The sequence below is a fragment of the Phocoena phocoena genome, chromosome 5 (genome assembly GCF_963924675.1).
Source record: "Phocoena phocoena chromosome 5, mPhoPho1.1, whole genome shotgun sequence".
NCBI classification, from domain to species: Eukaryota; Metazoa; Chordata; class Mammalia; order Artiodactyla; family Phocoenidae; genus Phocoena; species Phocoena phocoena.
In genome coordinates this window covers 138,881,339-138,901,313 of record NC_089223.1, presented here as the reverse complement: position 1 = coordinate 138,901,313, position 19,975 = coordinate 138,881,339, and the positions used below count along the sequence as shown (strand labels likewise).

The 19,975-nt window shown below is 59.1% G+C and overlaps 1 protein-coding gene across 5 annotated transcripts in view; it reads left to right on the top strand.

The window, feature by feature from the left end:
• Nucleotides 1-11,840, top strand: part of MAEA (macrophage erythroblast attacher, E3 ubiquitin ligase) — a 30,615-nt gene extending 18,775 nt beyond the window's left edge. Inside the window, exons 4-10 of one of the 5 annotated variants that reach the window (XM_065877647.1) lie at nucleotides 2,353-2,475; nucleotides 3,219-3,332; nucleotides 5,846-5,922; nucleotides 6,866-6,974; nucleotides 10,119-10,252; nucleotides 10,551-10,746; nucleotides 10,964-11,840. In XM_065877647.1, the coding sequence (XP_065733719.1) occupies nucleotides 2,353-2,475; nucleotides 3,219-3,332; nucleotides 5,846-5,922; nucleotides 6,866-6,974; nucleotides 10,119-10,252; nucleotides 10,551-10,746; nucleotides 10,964-11,059 (849 nt within the window). In that variant the 3' untranslated portion in view covers nucleotides 11,060-11,840. The remainder of the gene's footprint in view (nucleotides 1-2,352; nucleotides 2,476-3,218; nucleotides 3,333-5,845; nucleotides 5,923-6,865; nucleotides 6,975-10,118; nucleotides 10,253-10,550; nucleotides 10,747-10,963) is intronic. The other 4 variants (XM_065877648.1, XM_065877650.1, XM_065877649.1 and 1 more) reach the window with 4 other exon arrangements.
• Nucleotides 11,841-19,975: the final 8,135 nt, after the last annotated feature.

The window sequence follows — 19,975 nt, the reverse complement described above, 5'->3', positions numbered from 1 at the left end:
CCTCCCAGGAAGAGGCTGCAGCTGGGGCTCCTTAATGTCAAGAACTTCTTTTCATCAAAAGACACCACGAAGCGGGGAGTGCGGGCTACGCAGACGGCCAAGAAGGGAGGAATGCCCGGTGGAGTCCACCGTGGTCCCTGCATTAGCAGCTTCCATGCTCGCGCCTCCCGGGAGCGGACTGTGGTTGGCGCTCACTCTGGCCCACCTCCCGCCGGCTAGTTTAACATCTTCACTGTGGCTCCCATAACTGAGGGTCCGAGGATGTCAGAGGACCGTCAGCAGGAAAGGAAAGACCTGGAAAGACCGGGGATGCCGGTGGGTGGGGGGGGGGGGCGGTGCAGGCAGGAGAGGCCATCTCTTGGAATTTAGAGCAGAACTGGAAAAGGTGGAAAATGGGAGAGAAGAAAGACTAGAATGTCGTCTGGGCGCCTGGCCTTGCCCAGTTGGAAGGGTTCAGGAGAAAGAAGACAGTGGAGAAATGGCCAAGGAAGCGACATGAGAAAGCCCACCTCTGCAGTGAGGGCGGTGAGCAGAGAACTGGATTAATGAGTCCTGGTGGCGGCAGCCACGGGGTACCTCGTCATCAGAGCTCCCCTCGGGAGGGCAATGCCAGGTAGCAGCCGGGAGGAGCAGCGGCCGTGGCGCTCGGCCCGCCACACTCCCAGCCCTGTCTGACTGGGTCCTGTTCCGTAATCGTCGGTCAGGACGGGGAGGTTGGGGGTGCCTCTTGCGGGCCCAGCCACCGTCCCTACTGAGGACGTGGGTAGAGCTGCCCTTGCGTGGCCACCCTGACCTGCCCACTGTCTGGAGCAGCCGTGCAGGAGCGGGAAAGCTGACAGGGCATCTCCAGTGTGCCCCGCCCCCCGCAGCAGGAGCACACCCCGGGTCCTCTGGTCAGCTGCTCTTCTGCCCTTGACCCATTTGGTTCCGCAGGAGATGCTTCAGGAGCTAGCTGGTCCATGGGCGCCGCCTTGTTGCCAAGTAACTGTACTCGATTATTTCTTCTTGTTAATTTTGCTGTAAGTGCCTGGTTTTCACTGCAGCATCATTAGCTATATGCATTCAGCGACTTTCTCTTGAAATAGAATAGGTGTCTCTGGGCTTCCCCGGTGGCGCAGTGGTTGAGAGTCCACCTGCCGAAGCAGGGGACGCGGGTTCGTGCCCCGGTCCGAGAGGATCCCACATGCCGCGGAGCGGCTGGGCCCGTGAGCCATGGCCGCTGAGCCTGCGCGTCCGGAGCCTGTGCTCCGCAACGGGAGAGGCCACAGCAGTGAGAGGCCCGCGTACCGCAAAAAGAAAAAATAGGTGTCTCTTACTTAAAAGCGTGCACCTTAACGCTGCATCCACCAGTAGGACTCTGTGTCCTTTTGCAGCACAGCTCCCGCAGGGAGCTTGACATGGCCCTGGTGCCTGGGTACGGAAGTTCGGTGGCGAGCTCCTGGCTTGCTTTGCCGTGGCAGACCTTGGTCGAGAGAGTGTGGGCGAGAAAGCTCTCTTGTCCTGTGCTCTGCAGTGCCCAACAGCCCGTGAGGCCTGAGCGGGGACTCTGGAGACACGGGTTCCAGGGATGTTTGTGTTGGGTGTTCCACCTGGTAACTGGGAAAACGCTCTTCACTAACGTTTACTGCTCGAGTCTGTTCCAGATGGAAGAGAAATTTACCTTTTGAAATTTTCGCTTTCTTCTAATGACCCCCCTCCTTTTGTGATGTCTGAGCATTCATCACCTTGCCGTGTGCGACCAGGGAAGTCCTTCTCGCTGGCTGTAACCCAGCCTCTTGCTGGGGGCCTTGCACTTCCTGGCACCACACAGAGCCCCCTTGACTGCAGCAGGTGTGCACTTGAGTTGGTGGGTTCGTTACTGCGGGTCCCTGGTCCTACTGGGATCCTCCAGCCCCAGATGCAGCTGTACTTGGCCTGACCTCCCAGATTGCCGGGCCTCAGGGACGGAGAGAGGGGAGCAGACAGCGGAGGGCAGAGAGTTGCAGCCCCTAACCACCCCGCTGCCCCTTCTCAGAAATCTAAACTTTAAATCAATCTGCAGAGCAAAACAGAAAGTGAGAGTATGAACTGCTGGGGTCTCCGCGGCTGCCCTGAGAGGTGATGGGGGCAGACCTCTGCCCTTCAGGGCCCCAGGTTCTGGCAGGGCCTGGGCTCTCAGGGGGCCTGGGAGCCAGCATCTAACTGGGGCGCAGGCCTGCCTGCTGTGCAGACCTGGCCCGCGGAGGGGCTGCCCCGGCAGGGGGCGGGGGTGCTCCTATAAGATGAGACTGCTGGGCACCGGGTGGGTGTCGGGCCGGCCTTGAGCGCGGGTCCGGGGTCCCGTGCTCTGAGCCAGTACTTCCTTCCCTGCAGGACTTAGTGAACATCGAGATGTTCCTGACAGCCAAAGAGGTGGAGGAGTCCCTGGAGAGGCGAGAAACAGCCACCTGCCTGGCCTGGTGCCACGACAACAAGTCCCGGCTGCGCAAGATGAAGGTGTGCGGGGCTGCGCCTGGGCGGGGCTCCTGGGGGCGGGGCTGCGCCTGGGCGGGGCTCCTGGAGGGGCGGGGCTGCACCTGACAGGGCTCTTGGAGGGGGCAGGGCGCGCCTGGGCAGAGCTTGCAGGGTGGGGAGGCAGCTTCGCCACCTGCAGTAGAGCCAAAGTGCTTTCACCTGTTGGTTCAGAGTTCTGGGGTTCTGATTCATAGTGGAGGATTATTGGGTTTGGTGTGGGTTTTGGGGTTTTATTGGGGGTGGCGTTTGGGTTTTGGGTAAAATCCCAGAAAAGTGCACCCCCTCTGCATTATGGTTTGGCCAGAAGTTCTGAGCACGAGGTGTTGATCGGGCTTGCGCTTCGCGTGGCCAATGCGGGGGGGGGGGGGGGGGGCGGTTGGCGCCGGGTCGGCCCCCACCCACGTGGGGAAGCCGGTGGGAGCGGGTACCCGCCTGCCAGGGTGCAGAGTTCCAGGCTGGGATATTCTCCAATACAGCCTTTCTTGAGACCCACAAGCAGCTTAAAAAATAGGCACTTAAACATAAATTGCAGAATTTAAACATGCTTACTGAAAGGTGTCATTTGCCTTAGGGCTTGCAGAAATGCTTGATTGTATTAACCTTTCCTGCCTCTGTCAGAAAAACTTTGTCTTCTGTGTTCTAAACTGAGTGCCTCTAACCCCGCCCCGTTGAGCTTGTCGTGTGCACATAGTCACCAGCCAAGGGTGACACTCTCTGCCACTCAGGGCCGCCAAAGCGAGCACGACGCGAAGACGGGACGGAAAAGTAGAGTGGCCAGTGGCTCCCCTAAAGAGAGTGAGGATCTTGGTATGGAAACCATAAAAGGAAAGCCAGAATTGGTATGTAACACGCGCCCGCTCTCCTGCTCCACCCCCACGGCTGTGCGCTCGGTGGGGACCAGGGCAGAAGGAAAATAGGCCTCCGGTCGCGAAAGGCGGTTTCTGCAAGCCCTGTTCCCTCCCAGAGAACACTGCTGCTTGGCCAGGGCACACCACGTGGGCCGGGTCAAAGCGGGGGCCTTGCAGCTACCAGGGGGTGGGCTGGCAGGGACCGGATCCACGGACGGCACATTCCTGTGACCTCGCCATGTAACTTGAAGGAGCATAAATAGTCGTCCAGAAGCGCACTTGGAGAACAACCTGACGCCACCGGAACGTGCTCAGTACAAGATAGCGTCTGAACACAAGTCAGTGCGCAGTCACTGTACAGTTCGTACATGTGTGGGCACACGTGAGCTCCTGCACTAGATCACACTCGCAGGCCGGGGAGGGGAGGGAGCTGGGGCGGGGGCTCAGGGGTGCCCGTACCAGATGCCAGGGATCCCTCAGAGCAGTGATGAGATTCTAGACGAGAAAAGAAACTCTGAGACCCACGTTTCCCGCAGTTGAGAAATACATCCAAGGGTAGGCGCAGCAAGGAAAGTCTCCGGAGTTGACCTGGGTCTCTGGACACGTCAGGCTAACAGAGGCAGCAGCGTGTGTGCTGCGTGTCTGCAAACTCGGAAGGGGTCATAAATGGGAGAACGCCACGCCTTTCTCAGACAGCACGGGGCGTGTTCAGCCGGCAGCACATGACGTCACCCAGATCGTACCCTTCCACGTGGAGTGTGACCGCCTGCTTCCCTCTCAGCGGACTGTTTGAAGGTTAACCTGGAGAGCAAAGAGCCACCGTAAATAACGCAACACATTTCCACGTGTCAGTTGTGTAGCGCTGTGGCCCAGCGTTTACCCGTGACGCTCCTCGGCTGCATGTCCACCGGCGGCCCCAAGCGGAAGCAGTCCCCGGGCCCCCGGAGGCAGGCGGGGCCTCTCCCCGCTGCTCCCCGCTCGGCCCTGCTGGTCTGGCCTCTGAAGGGGGCGTGTCCTCTTCACTGGTTTGTGCGACAGCTGCCAGGCGTCCCGCGCCCTTACCCACCCAGTCGGGGGTCAGGACAGACTGCTGCCCAGGGCTTAGTCCCCCGTGCAGAGGGCAGGGAGTGGGGCTCGGGCTGGGAGACCGCCTTCCCTGAGCACCTGTGGGGTTGGATGTGTGGGCACCAGGTAAGTGGCTCTCTGCATCTCTGCCGTGCCTCGGGCGCCCTGGGCAGCACCGTCCGGTGGTCAAGTCAGCCCGGCCTCACCCCGTGTCCCTGGGGCGGGGCTGGGGGCTTTGTGGAGGGTGTCCTCCCAGGGTCCGGCCCAGGCGCTTCCCCAGAATGCAGTGTGCACGCCGGGGCTTGGGTGGGGAGTCGCGGGCTTGGCAAACTTGAGTTGAAGGGTCAGGCGTAGAGCACCGTGCACGCCATCTTGTGACCTGGGCGCTGTGGCAGTGACAGTGAGGTTTGCGTCCTGTTCTGTTAATTCCAGGTATTCTGTCTCTGGTGGAAACCATGTTCAAGATGTGAACATCTAAATTACTTCTTTTGTAAAATAATCCAGGTTTTTCACCTTAGGTCATGAAAGTTCACTTTGCCTGCTTGCCCTCTACCCCCAACCGCAGGGGTTTTAGCCCCAATTGGATTGATATGGCCAAGATTTCAAAGTTAGTTTGGGCTTCCATACAAGCGACCCCCCTGGTTGGGGGGGCCCCATTAGCCGCCCGCAGAGTCTCCCGTGGAGCTTTGGGACTGACGCCTCCCAGGTGACGCCTTTGGGAGACGGCCACCTCCTGGCACAGCAGCCCCAGCCCGCCCCGCAGCCTCGGCAAATCCTGGGGCTCCTGCCCCTTCCAGGAACCAGCCCCTGACTGGCTCTTGCTACCTCTGCCTCCTTCACCTGGTCCTGGCCAAGTGCCCCAGCCCCACCCCCACCGCCCCCCGCCGGGGCCTCTGAACTGGCTCATCCCTCTGCCTGGAGCATTCTCTCGGAGTTCTCACGGCCCCCACCCTGAGGGTCCGCGCCCAGCGCTCCCTCCCACCCACCGGGTGCCCAGGCCTCAACGCTGCCCGGCTCCGGAGCCGCCTGGCGGTGGAAGGCGCCCCGTGTGGCTGAGGGCTGCCGGCCGGCGAGGCTGGAGGTAGAGGAGGGCGCACGCTCGGCGACTTACAGGAACCGGGCCGCTTGTCTGTGCGGTTACCCACCGCCCTCTGCGCTCCCGACGGCCCACACTGCTTCTCGCCCCCGACACCGCCTGCCGGCCCTCCCTGCCCTCCCCGGCCTGGCCCGAGGGACGCACTCGGGGGCACACTTGGCCGAGGCTGCGCTGGGAGGGGCCGGGCCCAGAAAGCCACGGCTGTGGATTGAGATCGCGGTTTCAGTGGCAGCCCTGCCTCCCTGGCGACTCGGAGCGGCTGTCGCTGTGCGCGTGGCCTCAAGCTGGCACGTGGCTCCGGTGACCCCGTCTGAGCTGCCCGTTGTCTTGTCTTCACCCTCAGAGCTGCCTGGAGTTCAGCCTCAGGATCCAGGAGTTCATTGAGCTCATCCGGCAGAACAAGAGGCTGGATGCTGTGAGGTAGGCCTTCCTCCTGACTCTCGGGGCGGGCGCTAAGGGTCCCCTCCCGGTCTGGTTTGGGGCAGGCAGGGCGGGTGTCTGGCAGGTCTTCTCTGGCTGGCTGGGCCCTGCCCAGGGACGCACTGCCCTGCTTCTCTCCCATTGCTGAGCGGGGGTGAGGCCACAGGCGCCCCCGACAGGGCCAGGCCTCCACCGCACTCTTCCCGTCGTGGTCCCTGGAGCAAATGGCCGTCCCAGGTCAGGCTGTGGGCAGCGGGGAGCACAGTGTCCCCAGGGCAAGAGAGCCCTGGGCAGCTGTGTCGGTCCTCCCGCTGCCGCAGCTTCAGCCTCGCGCCCTGAGCTCTGTCTCCTGGAGGCATGGGGCGCCGGGCTGGGGGGCTCCCAGCCCAGGGTGTGGTGGTTAGAGGGTGGGCGGGGCCGGTTTTGCTCTCCACGGGGAGCCTCAGGGAAGGAGGCTGGAGTGCAGGCGTGGCGGCAAGGGTCCCCGCCCCCTCCTGCTGTTTCCACCTGCACAGACAGGGCTCAGCGCCCGGGGTCTGATCGGTGGACGCGAGTGAGGCTGTTCTGGGGGTCACTGCAGAGGCGGGAGGCTGGACCCTCTCTGGGGCCCCAGGGGCTGTGCAGGAGGAGGGGCGGGGCGGGTCGGATCCGGGTGCCATGGATGTCGTTGGGCCCGGTTCGTGGCACCCATGGTCACCTGGAAGGGCTCGGGCAGGTACCGTTTGCGTTCAGGCACTGCCTCTGGGTGTTCTCTAGGTGGGATTCTGTACTTGGTGCCTCGCAGCCCGTCCCCGTCCCCTAGAGGAGGGGGTGCCTGAGTACCGAGGCTTTCCGCGTGTCTGGGTGGGGGCGGGGCCCAGGATCCCGCAGCTACCGTGGAGCCGAGCTCAGCTTCCCGGCGCTGGGAGCGCAGACTTCAACAGGCCGCACTGTCCTTTTCCAGACACGCGAGAAAGCACTTCAGTCAGGCCGAAGGGAGCCAGCTGGACGAGGTCCGCCAGGTCATGGGCATGCTGGCATTCCCGCCGGACACGCACATCTCCCCCTACAAGGTAGGGTGCGCCTGGGGGCCCCGGGAGCTCGTAAGGTCTGGTCTGTAGTCACTGCCACAGTTGAGCGTGGCCCACGCACGACTTGTTCGTTTCCCGACTTGGGCCTGGTTCGTGGGACCCAGGGTCACATTTCCCGTCTTGTTCCCATTGTGCTGGTAAAAGAAACATATCAGGGCTTCCCTGGTGGCGCAGTGGCTGAGAGTCCGCCTGCCTATGCAGGGGACACGGGTTCATGCCCCGGTCCGGGAGGATCCTACATGCCGTGGAGCCGCTGGGCCCGTGAGCCATGGCCGCTGAGCCTGCGCGTCTGGAGACTGTGCTCCGCAACGGGAGAGGCCGCAACAGTGAGAGGCCCGCATACCACAAAAAAAATAACTTATATCAGAAAACCTCCCGAAGCACATCAGCTGCAAAGCACAGCTCCAAGTGCCTGACCGCTCCCTTTCCCTCCCCGGGGGCGCCTCTCTCACTGGAGTGCCTGGTCGGGGCTGGACAGGCCGGGGCCTCTGCACGGCTCTGCCAGTGTCTTTCCCGACCGTGCTTGCTCCTGATCTGCTTTCTCTTCCCTGCGCCAGGATCACTGGGCACGTCTGTCCTCGGTCCCTCCCCCTTGGGTGGCTCTCCTTGACCTTGAGGTTCCATGTGGGTCTGGGCAGGGGCATACCCCCCACAGCTGTGGTCCTTTTGAAACCTGGGGCCCGCCCTGATGACCTTTGAACCTTCTCTTGGAAAAACCCCGCAAGTCCCGTCCTGTAAAACCTAAGAAGTTTGACAGCCCCCCTTCATTCCTTCCCTTCTCCTTCCCCTGAGGTTCAAACTGGCTGTTTTCTCTGGGGTGGGCCACTGAGTCCTGGGTGCCACCCACCACTGGTCTCCTCTCCTCAACAGCCTTTCTCAGTGTTTACAATGTGAACAGGGTTTCCCAAATCCGGAAGTTGTGCTTCCTTTTGATGAACGATTCTATCTTTAAGTCATTCCTCTCTTCTTGGTTTTTGTTATAAACACTCAAGAGAAGCCAGGCTACACCTTCATTACTTTGCTCAGAGACAACTCGTCACCCACAGCTCCCCCGTCCATGAACACAGTTCGGCCAGGCTCGGCACACCTCATAACAAGGAGCCCTCCCTCCAGTTCCCAGTAACATGATCCTCGTTCCATCTGAGGCCTCGTCACAGTGGCCTTGACAGTCCACAGCTCCTAGGTTTCTCTGCGGAGCCTGGGGTTGCTCCCTGCCGCTCTCCCCTCCTCCTCCTGGGCCCACCTTTTAATGGTCCATTTTGTGTGGCATCACCTCCAAGCTTCTAGCTGCTGCTCATTGCCCAGTTCCAAAGCCACACCCGCGTGTTTAGGTATTTGTTTCCTAAAGCATCCACTTCCGGTAGCGGGTTTCTGTCTTAGTCCCTTCTGGCGTCTGCAACAACACACCACAGATGGGGGCTTGTGAACAGCAGAATGTATTGCTGTTGGTTCTGGAGGCTAGAAGTCCAAGATCAGGTGCCAGTGCGGTCTGGTGAGGCTCTCATCCGAGTCGCAGACTTCTGCTATGTCCTCCCGTGGCGGAAGGGTCGGGAGTGCTCTAGAAGCTCTTAGAGGAGCACTAATCCCTTTCATGGGGCTCCACCCTCGTGACCCCATTCCCTCCCAGAGGGCCTCCCTGACCATCGCCTTGGGCCTCAACATTTCAGCATGTGCAGGGAGAGGGTAAAACCCCTTCTTTGTGTGGTGAACCAGCCCTGTGCTCCAGGCCTTGAAGCTGGTCTCTGTCCAAGGCCCTGAGTGTTTGCCCTGCAGCCCCGCCTGCCCCGCAGAGTTCTGTGGGGCCCCAGGCAGACCCGGCCCCTGCCGCCCAGAGCGTGTGGTGCAGGCCTTCGGGAGGTGGCTGGAAGCTTGTCACCCGGACTGAACTCACGCCTTCTGCAGCGTTTGGGAATAAAAGTCAGCAGGTCACAGAGATCTTCAGGTCTAAACTCAGGTTTTAACTCACAGCGTTTGGTCTTCCTGCTCTGGAGATTTGTGAGAAGTGCAAGAAAGGCCGGCCTGCTCTTGGGGGCGAGATGTCCAGCTCAGGAGGACACGGAGCGTGTCCCTTCCCTCCCCGATGTGGCCTTGCAGGGGCTGTGAAGAGCCAGGCGAGTGCTGCCACCATGGCTTTGTGGACAGGAGAGGCCGAGCCTCAGAATGGGCTCCGGGCCAGGGCAGAAGCCACAGCCACCAGGGCAGGCCACCCCTCCCCGGGGCAGAGCTCTCCACACAGCCTCCCACCTATGAAGGTTGGTCAGACAGATTGAGCAGCACAAAAGAGACGATCAAGATGACACAGGAGATCCTCGGCCCAGAGCGAGCGGGGGATCTAGAGTGCGGGAAACGCAGAAACAGAGCTGGGACAGTGGAGTGTCCTGGAAGCGGGAGCAGGGGTGCAGGTACTCCTGAAACGTGCTGGAGCAGCCTGGTTAAGGGAGCGAAACCCTCATCCCTCGTGGTGGGAAGTCACAGGCGTGTCCCGACAGCTCACGGCGGGAACGGGCCGAAGTGCTTTGTTTTGAGAGGCGGCTGTAGCAGAGGCTGCGCAGGGCCTCGGAGTCGGCACTGGGCAGTGCCAGCCCCGGGTGTGGATCTCATTCTCCGTGGACTTGGATAGAAGAAATATTAAAAGCATTTCTTAAACGTTGGAATGTGATGTGTACCGTATGCCAGGACTCTTGAGGAGCTCACACAGAACCTCTGGCTGTGCTTTTGTGTGTGTGTGTCTCCCCCTCCCTCCCTGCACTCTCTTCTTGAGTCTAAACCTGGGTGGTTTTAGGCATGGACATGATTTAATCTTCTCTTCTAGTAAGTGGTTTCCTGGAATAAGGCTTCTCCTTTCAGACCGTAATGCTCTTAGCAAGAGGCTCTTGCTCGTTCCGTGCTGAGCTGTCCTTGCAGCCCCAAGTCCTTGACTTGCCTCGAGGCCGCAGGACACGTGCTCCAGAGCCGCCGGGTCCCCGCCCAGCAAGTCGGTGTCCCAGAAAGCGCGTCAGCAGCGGGCTCGCCGCAGCCGCCTGCGTCCTAGTGGGGTGACCCTTCCTCCCGTCACCTTTCATCTGCAGGGACGAAGAGTCGCGTTTGTTTGCTGTTGTCACCCCAACTCTGCCCCGCTTCTTCCAGGACCTGCTGGACCCGGCCCGGTGGCGGATGCTGATCCAGCAGTTCCGGTACGACAACTACCGGCTGCACCAGCTGGGGAACAACTCCGTGTTCACCCTCACCCTGCAGGCCGGCCTCTCGGCCATAAAGACACCGTATCCTTCACGCTGGGAGTGGCTCCCCGTGTGCCCCTCTTAGTGTGGGGCTGGGGTCCAAGACCCCGCTCCTTAGCGCCCTCGTTCTCCACCTTGAAACGGGCGCTGCGCCCCCCGGCTTCAGGCCCGTGCCTTAACTGGGCTGCAGCCCCACGGTGTTGAGACTGGGGGAGGGGGTGCCCAGTGGAAACCTGCCCAAACTCCACGGATCGAGCCATTCGGAACAGCCTCCCCCGTGGTTCCCCGGGGGACCCCCTAGAACCTCGGCCGGCCCCCGCCCTCCTTAACCCGCGCGCAGGCAGTGCTACAAGGAGGACGGCAGCTCGCGGAGCCCCGACTGCCCAGTGTGCAGCCGCTCCCTGAACAAGCTGGCGCAGCCCCTGCCCATGGCGCACTGCGCCAACTCGCGTCTGGTCTGCAAGATCTCGGGGGACGTCATGAACGAGAACAACCCGCCCATGATGCTGCCCAACGGCTACGTCTACGGCTACAACGTGAGGGCGGGGCCTGCAGGGAGAGCGGGCGGGGTCAGGGGGTAGGGCGGGGCTAGCAGGGCTGGGCCCTGAAGGCTTAGGGCAGGGGTACCAGCCGGAAGTAACTTTTCCGAAATGCAGTGACTTATTTCCCAAGCCTTGGTTCTGTGGGTTTCTCATAGAAACGTTGATTTAAACCATATTGGCCCGTCTTAATGCGCTTGGTCTTTCTTTTCAGTCCCTGCTGTCTATCCGGCAGGATGATAAAGTCGTCTGCCCGAGAACCAAAGAGGTCTTCCACTTCTCCCAGGCCGAGAAGGTGTACATCATGTAGGCGGGTCGCCGCACCCGGGCGGCTGCGGGCCCCTGCCTGCCTGCCTTTCTGTTTCTTGCGACCAAAGATCAGTGAGCAACGACAAACACTCTTGGGAAGAGAAGAAGTAAGATTTAACAAGCTCGTACTTGATTTTGTAACAAGTCAGCTCTTCGACGCTTCTGAAGCGCTTTCACCTTTCAGAGAAACTTCTTTAAAGACTGACCACGCGGAGGGAGGCTAGAACCTTTCACCATAGGAACTGATCCCTTCCCCGTGTTCTCACAGTTCCCTCCCTTTTGCTAACGAGGAACCCCGGGGGACAGGCTAGTCCTCGGCCGTGGCCCGGGAGCGTTGGTGGCCATGCCAGACTGCCCTGCGGCCACTCGGTGCCACGAGGAACCCTGTCACTTCTCTGTAGAGCTAATGCCAAAACGCCAGCACCGCGGGAGGGGCCGGCCTCCAGGACCGCCGCCTGCCTGCAGCCGCGCCCACGGGGCTGTGTTAGGATGTGTGTAGGCTCAGTGTCATGTCCCTCGTGCCGCCTTATCTCCCGCCTGAGAATGTATCCGTGGAAATCCACTGGACCGGAGTCTGCAGAGGCCTTGCCGATGGCTCCGTAACTTTAGCTCTAAACACTATTCATTACAGAAGCCAATAGTTCAGTTGAAGTAAGCACCGATGACTTCAAATCAAATGAACCATTGTAGTTTACACGAAACCATATTGTAGAGGTTTGTATTCAGCGCTTATTTTTGCATGTTGATGTTGATTAGCTAATAAAATGTAAATGTAAGACATGGGAACAAAAGGGTTTCTACTTCTTGTTCCGCGTGCACATCCCACCCCGCCGGTGGTGTCTGCCACCTGGCCGCTGGTCCGGGGTGGGGCCTGGGTTGGCGGAGAGCTGCTCCCACGTGAGCTCCGTCCCAGAGTCCTGCCCCAGGGCCCCTTCAGCCTCACCGCTGCCCCCCGAGGAACACCTGGTAACTGGGGGTCCCTCTGGGGTCGTTTGAGGCCCCTGAAGCAGAGTGTGTCTCCTGCTGAGAAGGTGCCAGGCTGGGAGGAGGGGCCGCTGCTCAGGTCTCCCCGCTGAACTTGGGCAGGGATGGCGCGGCAAGGGGCCTCGGTTAGGATGCGGGCGACCACGTGAGCCCCTCTGCCTAGCAGGTCGTGCCTCGGTGGAGGGGCCTCCCCCTGCCCGCTGCTTCGGCCCCCTGCAGTCCAGAAGCTGCCCAGTTCCCTTTGGCAAATTTCTCTTCTTAATTCACACAGCTTCTGTCACTGTGGCCAAATGGGGCTCAGAAGCAGCTGGAGGCCACTCCGGCTTGGTCGGGGCAGGGCCACCAGCTCCACCAGGTCCCCAGCACCTGGCCCCAGGCGTGCTCTGTGCTGCGAATCTCTGTCCCCGTCGTTCCTGCAGACATTTCCTGCTAGGACCGGCGCTGGGTTCTGTGGCCCCTGCTAACCACTCCCTCACGCCCGTTCTCTGCCATGTCGGCCGAGCCTTCTGGGTTCCTTGGCCTCCTTCCTGACCTCACTGCTGTGCTTCCCCGACCCTTGACCCGCCCGGGCTGCTTGCTGGGTGCTGGCCGCTGTGGCTCCCGGCCTTGGTCCCAGCCCTCTGCTCCTCTGCCAGGCGCCCACGCCAACCCCTATGCCCGGGGTCCACATCCCTGAGACCACGGTCTCCAGGTCGCCGCTGTGTGCTCTGCTTAGTGGGGGCCGAGGATGGCAGCGCCGTCTGAGTGGGTCTCCCCGTGCCCATGTGCCACCAGTCAGGCCCAGCGCACACGTGGGCTCCCGGCTCCGCAGGGGTGCGGGGCAGAGCTGTCCGCGGCCGATGGGCCCCTCGCCGCCACCTGCACCGAGGGAGGGAGCAGCGGGGTCTCTGCTGGCCCCATCCCCGTCCTCTCTGCCTGCCTTCCTGCTCTTTCTTTTCTGTAGAAGTAGGTCTTAGCACACGCACGAGGATGAATTTCTGCACGCATGCGGGCCCTCAGGGCTGCCCCCGGGTCCTTCCCAGGCCAGTGTTCCAGCAGCGGTGGTTCTTGGTGAGAGTGGCTCAGCGGTTCTCAGACTTGGTGAAAACAGAACCCTACTGTCGGCTCCCTGGGTGGCTCGCCCACGGGCAGGGGCAGCTCATCCTTTCCACTGTGTGCAGCGTCCCACTGGACGTGTGGAGGGTGACTGCCCCTCCACACGCTGGTGGACACTTGGTTGTTTCCAGATAAACCTGCCCGGAGCACTCTTGTACGTGGCTGTTGCTGAACACACACACGTGTTTTGTGGGAGGAGTGCCGGTCTTGTGTTACCTTTGCTAGATAGACGGTTGGCCAGCGTGGCCCCCCCCCCCCCCCCCCCCGCCGCTCACACTGCCGCCGGTGCCCGGCGTTCCACGTGGACCGCACGTGCTGTCGGCTGTGAGCACCCGCTCCCTGTGGGCTTGTTTAGTTGTGAAAATGGCATGTGTGGAAACACAGATCTTAAGTCAACAGCTGGATGAGTTCTGCTAAATAAATGTTCACACACATTAGCCAGCGCTCCCGGCCCCTCCAGACTGTCTGCTTGCCCTGCACACAGCCATCACTCCAGTTTTCTTAACTCAGGTGAGTTTCGCCTTCACTAAAATCAAATCACGGACTGAGCTCTTGGTCCCTGACTTGTCTCACCCAGAAACTCCCGTGGTCTCTGTGGGCCGCTGCTTCTCTATGCGCACCCGGCCTGGTTGTCCACCCGGCCATGGACGCGCGGGCGTTTCCCGGGACGTTGGCACCCCCGTCTCTGGACATTCCTTCTTCTCTCCTGGGTAAAAACCTGGAAGTAGAGTCCCTGTGTCCTGGTGTCGTCACGGGTTTATCGTCGCAGCCACCAAGGGCTTCCTGGAGTGGCCACACGGTCCACACCCCTCCGCTCGCCCCACCTCATTCTTTTCTACGTGTGTTTGTGCTCTGCGTTTCCTGGGCTGGACCTGCCTCACTACCCGCTGATAGGTTAGTCATAACTCTGTCAAGCCTTCTGCCCCTTCATCGTTGGATTACCGGTTATCTTAATTAGTAGGGATTCATTACACAGTCTGGCTACCGACCCTTTGTCAGAAATATGTATATACACTTTATTGACACCGTCATTTGATCAGCCGAGGTTTTAATTTTAGTGAAGTTCAATTTATCAATTTCTTCTTTTATGGTGAATGCCTTTTTGTATTCTGCGAAATCTTTGCCTATCTCAACATCAGAATGATATTCTCTTATATCTTCTAGAAGATTTAGTGTTAGCTTTTATGTTTAGGTCTGTGACACATCACAAATTAACCTGTGTGTGTGGTCTGAGGGAGAGGTTGAGGATCATTTCTCCCCAGTGTGTTTATCCTGTTGTTCCAACATCAGAAGACTTTCTCCCCATTGAATGATGGTGGCTCCTTTGTTGGGAAAACCATCCCCTGACTCGCTGTCTGGGTCCACTTCTGGACGTCCTCACACCACACTCCATCTCAGTCACCGGAACTTTAATGGAATTCTTGAAACCAGGGAGTGCGAGTCCCTTTTGTTCTACTTATTTTCTAGGTTTTCAAGATTGTGTCAGCTGCTCTACCTCCCTTGCACCCACATGTAAATTTTAAAATCAGCTCTTAAAATTCTACTGGGGGAAAAAAACCAGTCCGCTGGGATTTAAACTGGAATTGCGTAGAATCTCAAGATCAATTTGAGGACAGTCTTAGTCTGCTCAAGCTGGGCGGCTGAGACAGGAGGATATTTCCTCACGGTCCTGGAGGCCAGAGGTCCAGGACTACGGTGCTGGTAGTTGGGTCCTAGCGAGACCCCATCCGGCGCCTTCTCCCTGTGTCCTCCCAGGAGGGCACCAGTCCTGCTGCATCGGGGCCCCGCCCTTGTGACCTCATTTAACCTTAATTGCCTCCAAACAGTCACACGGAGATATGGCTTTGGGGGAGGGGGAGGCCGATTCAGTCTGTAACAGGGACTTGAAAATCGGCAGTCCTGAGTCTTCTAACCCGTGAACACAGGCTGTCTCTCCACATGTTTATTCAGATCTACCTTCATTTCTCTCATTTACATTTTATAGTTTTCAGTGTACATACCTTGCACATATTTTGTTAATTTAACCCTAATTATCTCATGATCTTTTTATTTTATTTTTTTTTTTTGCGGTACGCGGGCCTCTCACTGTTGTGGACTCTCCCGTTGCGGAGCAGAGGCTCCGGATGCGCAGGCTCAGCAGCCATGGCTCACAGGCGCAGCCGCTCCGCGGCATGTGGGATCTTCCCGGACCGGGGCACGAACCCGTGTCCCCTGCATCGGCAGGTGGACTCTCAACCACTGCGCCACCAGGGAAGCCCTATCTCATGATCTTTAACGCTATTGTAAACTTAATCTTTAAATTTACCTTTCCAACATTTCCAATATGGTAACAGACAGACATAGAGTAATTTTGTATATTGACCTTGTATCCTGTGACCTTGCTAAACTCCCTCATTAATCTTAGTAGCTTTTTGGTAAATTTTAAAGAATGTTCTATGTACACAACTGTATCATATGTAAATAAAGACAGTTTACTTCTTTCTTCCTAATCGCATGCCTTGCTTCTCTTTTTCTTCCCTTCTTGTGCCAGCCAGAGCCGCCAGCTCAGGGCTCAACAGGAGGGTGGACATCGTTGCCTTGTTTCCAATCTTGGGTGGAAAGCATTCTCTTTCACTGTTAAGGGTGATGCTTGCTGTAGGTTTTCCTGGGTGTTCTTTATCAGGTTGAGGAGGTCTCCTGAAAATTATTACCATGAACTGATGTTGAATTTTGTCAAATGTTCTTTAGTTTGTCTAAGGAAATTACCATACGATATTTCTTCTTTATTCTGTTGTCATGGAGAATTACATTTTTCGATTTTGAGTGGTTAAACAGACCTTGCATTCCTGAGATAAATCCCACTTGGTATGTTATATTCTTAATGTATCCTGGATCTGTTCTGCTAGGCCTTTGCTAAGCACATGATCTATAACGTACTCTATTATTTTGTAACGTCTGTAGGACATGCAGTGATGTACCCTCTCATGCCCGTTGTTGGTCATTGGTTTCTCCTTATTTTTTCCTTGATCAGTCTCGCTAGAGTCAGTTTTCTATCAATCCGAATTTCTATCAATTTTATAGATTATTACAAAGAAGCACCTTTTGGATTATTTTCCCCTGTTGCTTGACTGTTTTCTGTGTAACTGATTTCGGCTCTTTATCGTTTGCTTCCTTCCACTGATTCTGGGTTTAAGATTTCTTTTTCCAGCTTCCTGAGGGGAAGATTAGATGACTGATTTGGGGCCTTCCGTTTCTAACATAAACATCCCATACATTTTAATGTTGTTTTCATTTTCATGCAGTTCAAAACATTTTAGTTTCCCTTGTGATTTTTTCTATGACCCACGGACTATTTCGGTGTCTGTTGGCTAATTTCCAAATACATGGAGATTTTCCAGATATTTTTGTCATTAAATTCTGATTTAATTCTGAAGACCTTCCTGTAACATTTCTTCCACCACAGATCTGCTGGTGATGAATTCCCTCCGCTTTTATTTGTCTGAAAATGATTTTATTTCACCTTAGTTTAGTTTTGGGGGGCCATTTCACTGTACATACAATTCGAGGTTAACAGTGTCTTTTTTTTTTTTTACTGCTGCAAGAGTTCTGTTCCATTGTCTTGGAGCTTGTGTTGTTTCAGGCGAGAAATCCGCGGCTCTCTTATCTTTGCAACGCGCCTTTTCTCTCAGACTGCTTTTAAGGTGCTTCTTTGTCACTGGTTTTCCACTATTTGATTACGATGTGCCTTGAGTGGTTTTCTTCGCGTTCACGCTGCTGGGGCTTTAGCATCCTGAAAAATCCCCTTTGGTTGTTTTACAATATCTTTTTAGTTCTCATCACAATTCAGCTTGGCTAATTTTATTTATTGATTCGACATTCAACAAGTATGGAACACCTACTGTGTGCCTGGCATCGTGATACAAGACAAAGATCCCTGTTTTCACAGAGCATATGTCCTGAGAGCAGAAGAGGAAAAAACCCAATAACCTAGTAATAAGATTACAAGCCTGTAATCTTGTGAGTGTGAGATAGAGCTGTAAGCGCTGTGAGACAAAGTACAGGAGGTTAAAGGGCAGGCAGGCTGGGCGGGGTGCGGGGTAAGGGGAGGCTTGTCACAGCAAGGGAGGCGACAGGCTGCAGGACAAAGTGCTGGGGACTTCCAGGCACGGGGTGGCTCCAGGAAGCCTGACGTGGCTGCAGGGATGAGGGGAGAGCAGGAGGGAGGAGGTGGGGCGGCCGGCACAGACCAGGAAGGCCCCGTGGGCTGATAAAGGCTTTTGCTTTGCTCTGGGATGGGAACCACTGCAGGGGCGAAGGGGTGACATGATCTGACCTTAGCCTCTAGAGGATCCCTCTGGCTGCTGCAAGGTGAATGGACCCTAGGGGTCTGAGGGCGGGGTGGGCAGAGGTGACTGCAGCGACCCACTGAGGGGGATGGTGGCAGGGACCTGCTGGTGGCTGTGGGTGACGGAAAGTGCTCGGATTCTGAATACGTTCTGAAAGTGGGCCTGTCTGGACTTCCAAGTCGGGTGAGAGGAAGAGGGGTCCAGGGGGACTCCAAGGTCATTGGCCCGAGCGAGTGGAAGGACAGACCACCATCCATCAGCTGACACCAGAGGGCGGTGGGCAGGTGGCTCAGGTGGTGCGGGCACAAGGCTGGACTGGGCCACACAAGCATCTTGGGCAACCTGGGTCGGGGCAGGGACAGCTCTTAGGAGTTGGGCCGCACAGGGCTGGGGAGGAGGGGAAAGAGTCGGGCCTCGTTTTGTCAGGAAACAGTTACCCTGTAGCCGCAGAAGGGAAACAGCTCTTGGTTGCTTGGAGCAAACCAGAGGCCTGAGGTCTGGGCACAGAGAGGGCGGGTGGCCACTTCCTCTCTCTTTTTTGTGTCGTTTTTTAAATTCATCTTTGTCTTTTTCCTTCTTTCTTTTCCTTTCTCTCAATAGCTACTTATTGAGATGTAATTCACATACCACAAGAACCACCCTTTCAAAATGTACAACTCAACGTTTTAATACAGTAAGGAGGTTGGGCAAGCACCACCTCTAATTCTAGGTCACGTCTGTCACCCCAAGAAAGAACCCCTGTGCCCATCTGCAGGCGCTTCCCTTCCCTTCCCTCTGCTGTGGGTTTGCCTCTTCTGGGCATTTCGTCCAAGTGGCATCACACATTTGCTCTTTTTGACGGCCTCCTTTCACTCAGTGTCCTGTGTTTAAGGTCCCTCGTGTTGTGGCGTTTCAGCGCTTCAAGCCCTTTTGAGGCTGGAGACAGGCGTCTGGACACCGTCGGCCAGGGAGGGGCCCTGCCTGGGCTGTGCGCTAAGGCCGCGGCGCCCGCGCTCAGGGGAGGGCGGCCTCTAGCGCCGTCACCCCCTTCGGCCCCCACCCCGGGTCGCGGCACATCCCAGCTGCCCCCTGACGCCTCTCTGTGCCGGCGCCGCGGCACCCAGAGCCCGAGTGAGGCGGCCAAGAGCTGGGGAGGCGGCGGCGCTGCGGAGGGAGGGCCGGGCGCCCGGGGCCGATAAGCGGGCGAGCGCCTCCCGAGGGCCTGGATGCGGCGGGGCTCCGAGAACGCAGGGGCCGCCGGGTAGGGCGGCTGGGGTGCGGGGCCACCTGGCTGGGGGTGTCACCTGGCACCTGGGGTCCCCGGCCGCGTGAGGACCCAACGCCCAGCCCGGGGTGTCCCCGCCACCGGGACGTTCGGCAACCGAGAGGGCGGGAGACGAACCAGGGAGGGTCTCCCGGGGAGGGTACCCCGGACACGGCTCCCAGCGCTGCCATCGGACCCGGGAAGTGTAGCCGCCCAGGCGAGGCTAGTGCCGACAGCGGGGGCGCCACTCCTCGGGGAGGGTTGGGGGTCATCTGCCGAGGCCCCCAGCCCCGGGGAGCCCGCGCCCCCTCCCGGGTCCTCCGAGTGGCGTCTGGGGAAGGGTCTCCGGCGCTCCCGGAGAAACGCGCAGCGGCGCCCACCCGGGCGTCCCGTCGCAGGGGCGGGGCGGGGCCGGGCCGGGGGACAGCAGTCCTCCCGGCGGCGACGCCGTGAACGCCAAGCTCGCACCCCTCAGCCCGGCCCCGCCCCGTCGCCCGCGCACGCGGCTCCTTTAAGAACTTGCTGCGCCCGCCCGCCTCCTTTTTCTCGCGCGTCGCCCTCCCAGGCCGCCCCGCCCCTGCCGGGAGCGCGCCTGCGTCACCGCGCAGACCTCGGCCCTGACCCCACGTCCGCGCCTCGGAGGTCAGGGCGAGCCATTGCTCGCCGAGCTCGGCGGCGCGTGACAGGAGGTGGGCGGGGCCTCATCCGGAAGGGGCGGGCTAACTTGAGAGCAGCCGCGTCGCGGCGTAGACGCTATCGTGGCCGGGCCGACCTTCGCCCCCGCGCCGCCCGGGCCAGGGCGAGCCAATGACTGTTGCGATCTGGGGCATGTGACAGGGGGCGGGCCCTTCGCCGGAAGGGTGAGGTGAGGCGAGCGGCCGGGTCGCGCGGTAGGTATCGCGGTCCTGTGCCGCCGGGCAGGGGCGACGGGGCGGGGGCGGGGGGCCGGAGGGCGAGCCCTCTCTCGGGGACGCCCCCTGCGTCCCCCCCGTGATGCCCCTACCGCGCCCCTCCCCGGACGCCCCCTCCTCAGTCCGGCCGCTCCCCGGACTTCAGGACGGGGGCGGAGTCGGCCCTGACAGGGCCGTGGGCAGCCGGGTGCTGGTGTGTGCTCGGGAGAGCGGCTCCCGCCCCGGCCGCCGAGGGTCGGCGACGATAAACGTTACTGTTGGCGGGCGCGACGGGAGAGGCTGCGCCCTCCTTCCCGGCCCTTCTTTCCACTGGTGAAGCCGAGCCCTGCAGCCAGCCAGGCGTCCTCGGCGCCCCGGGC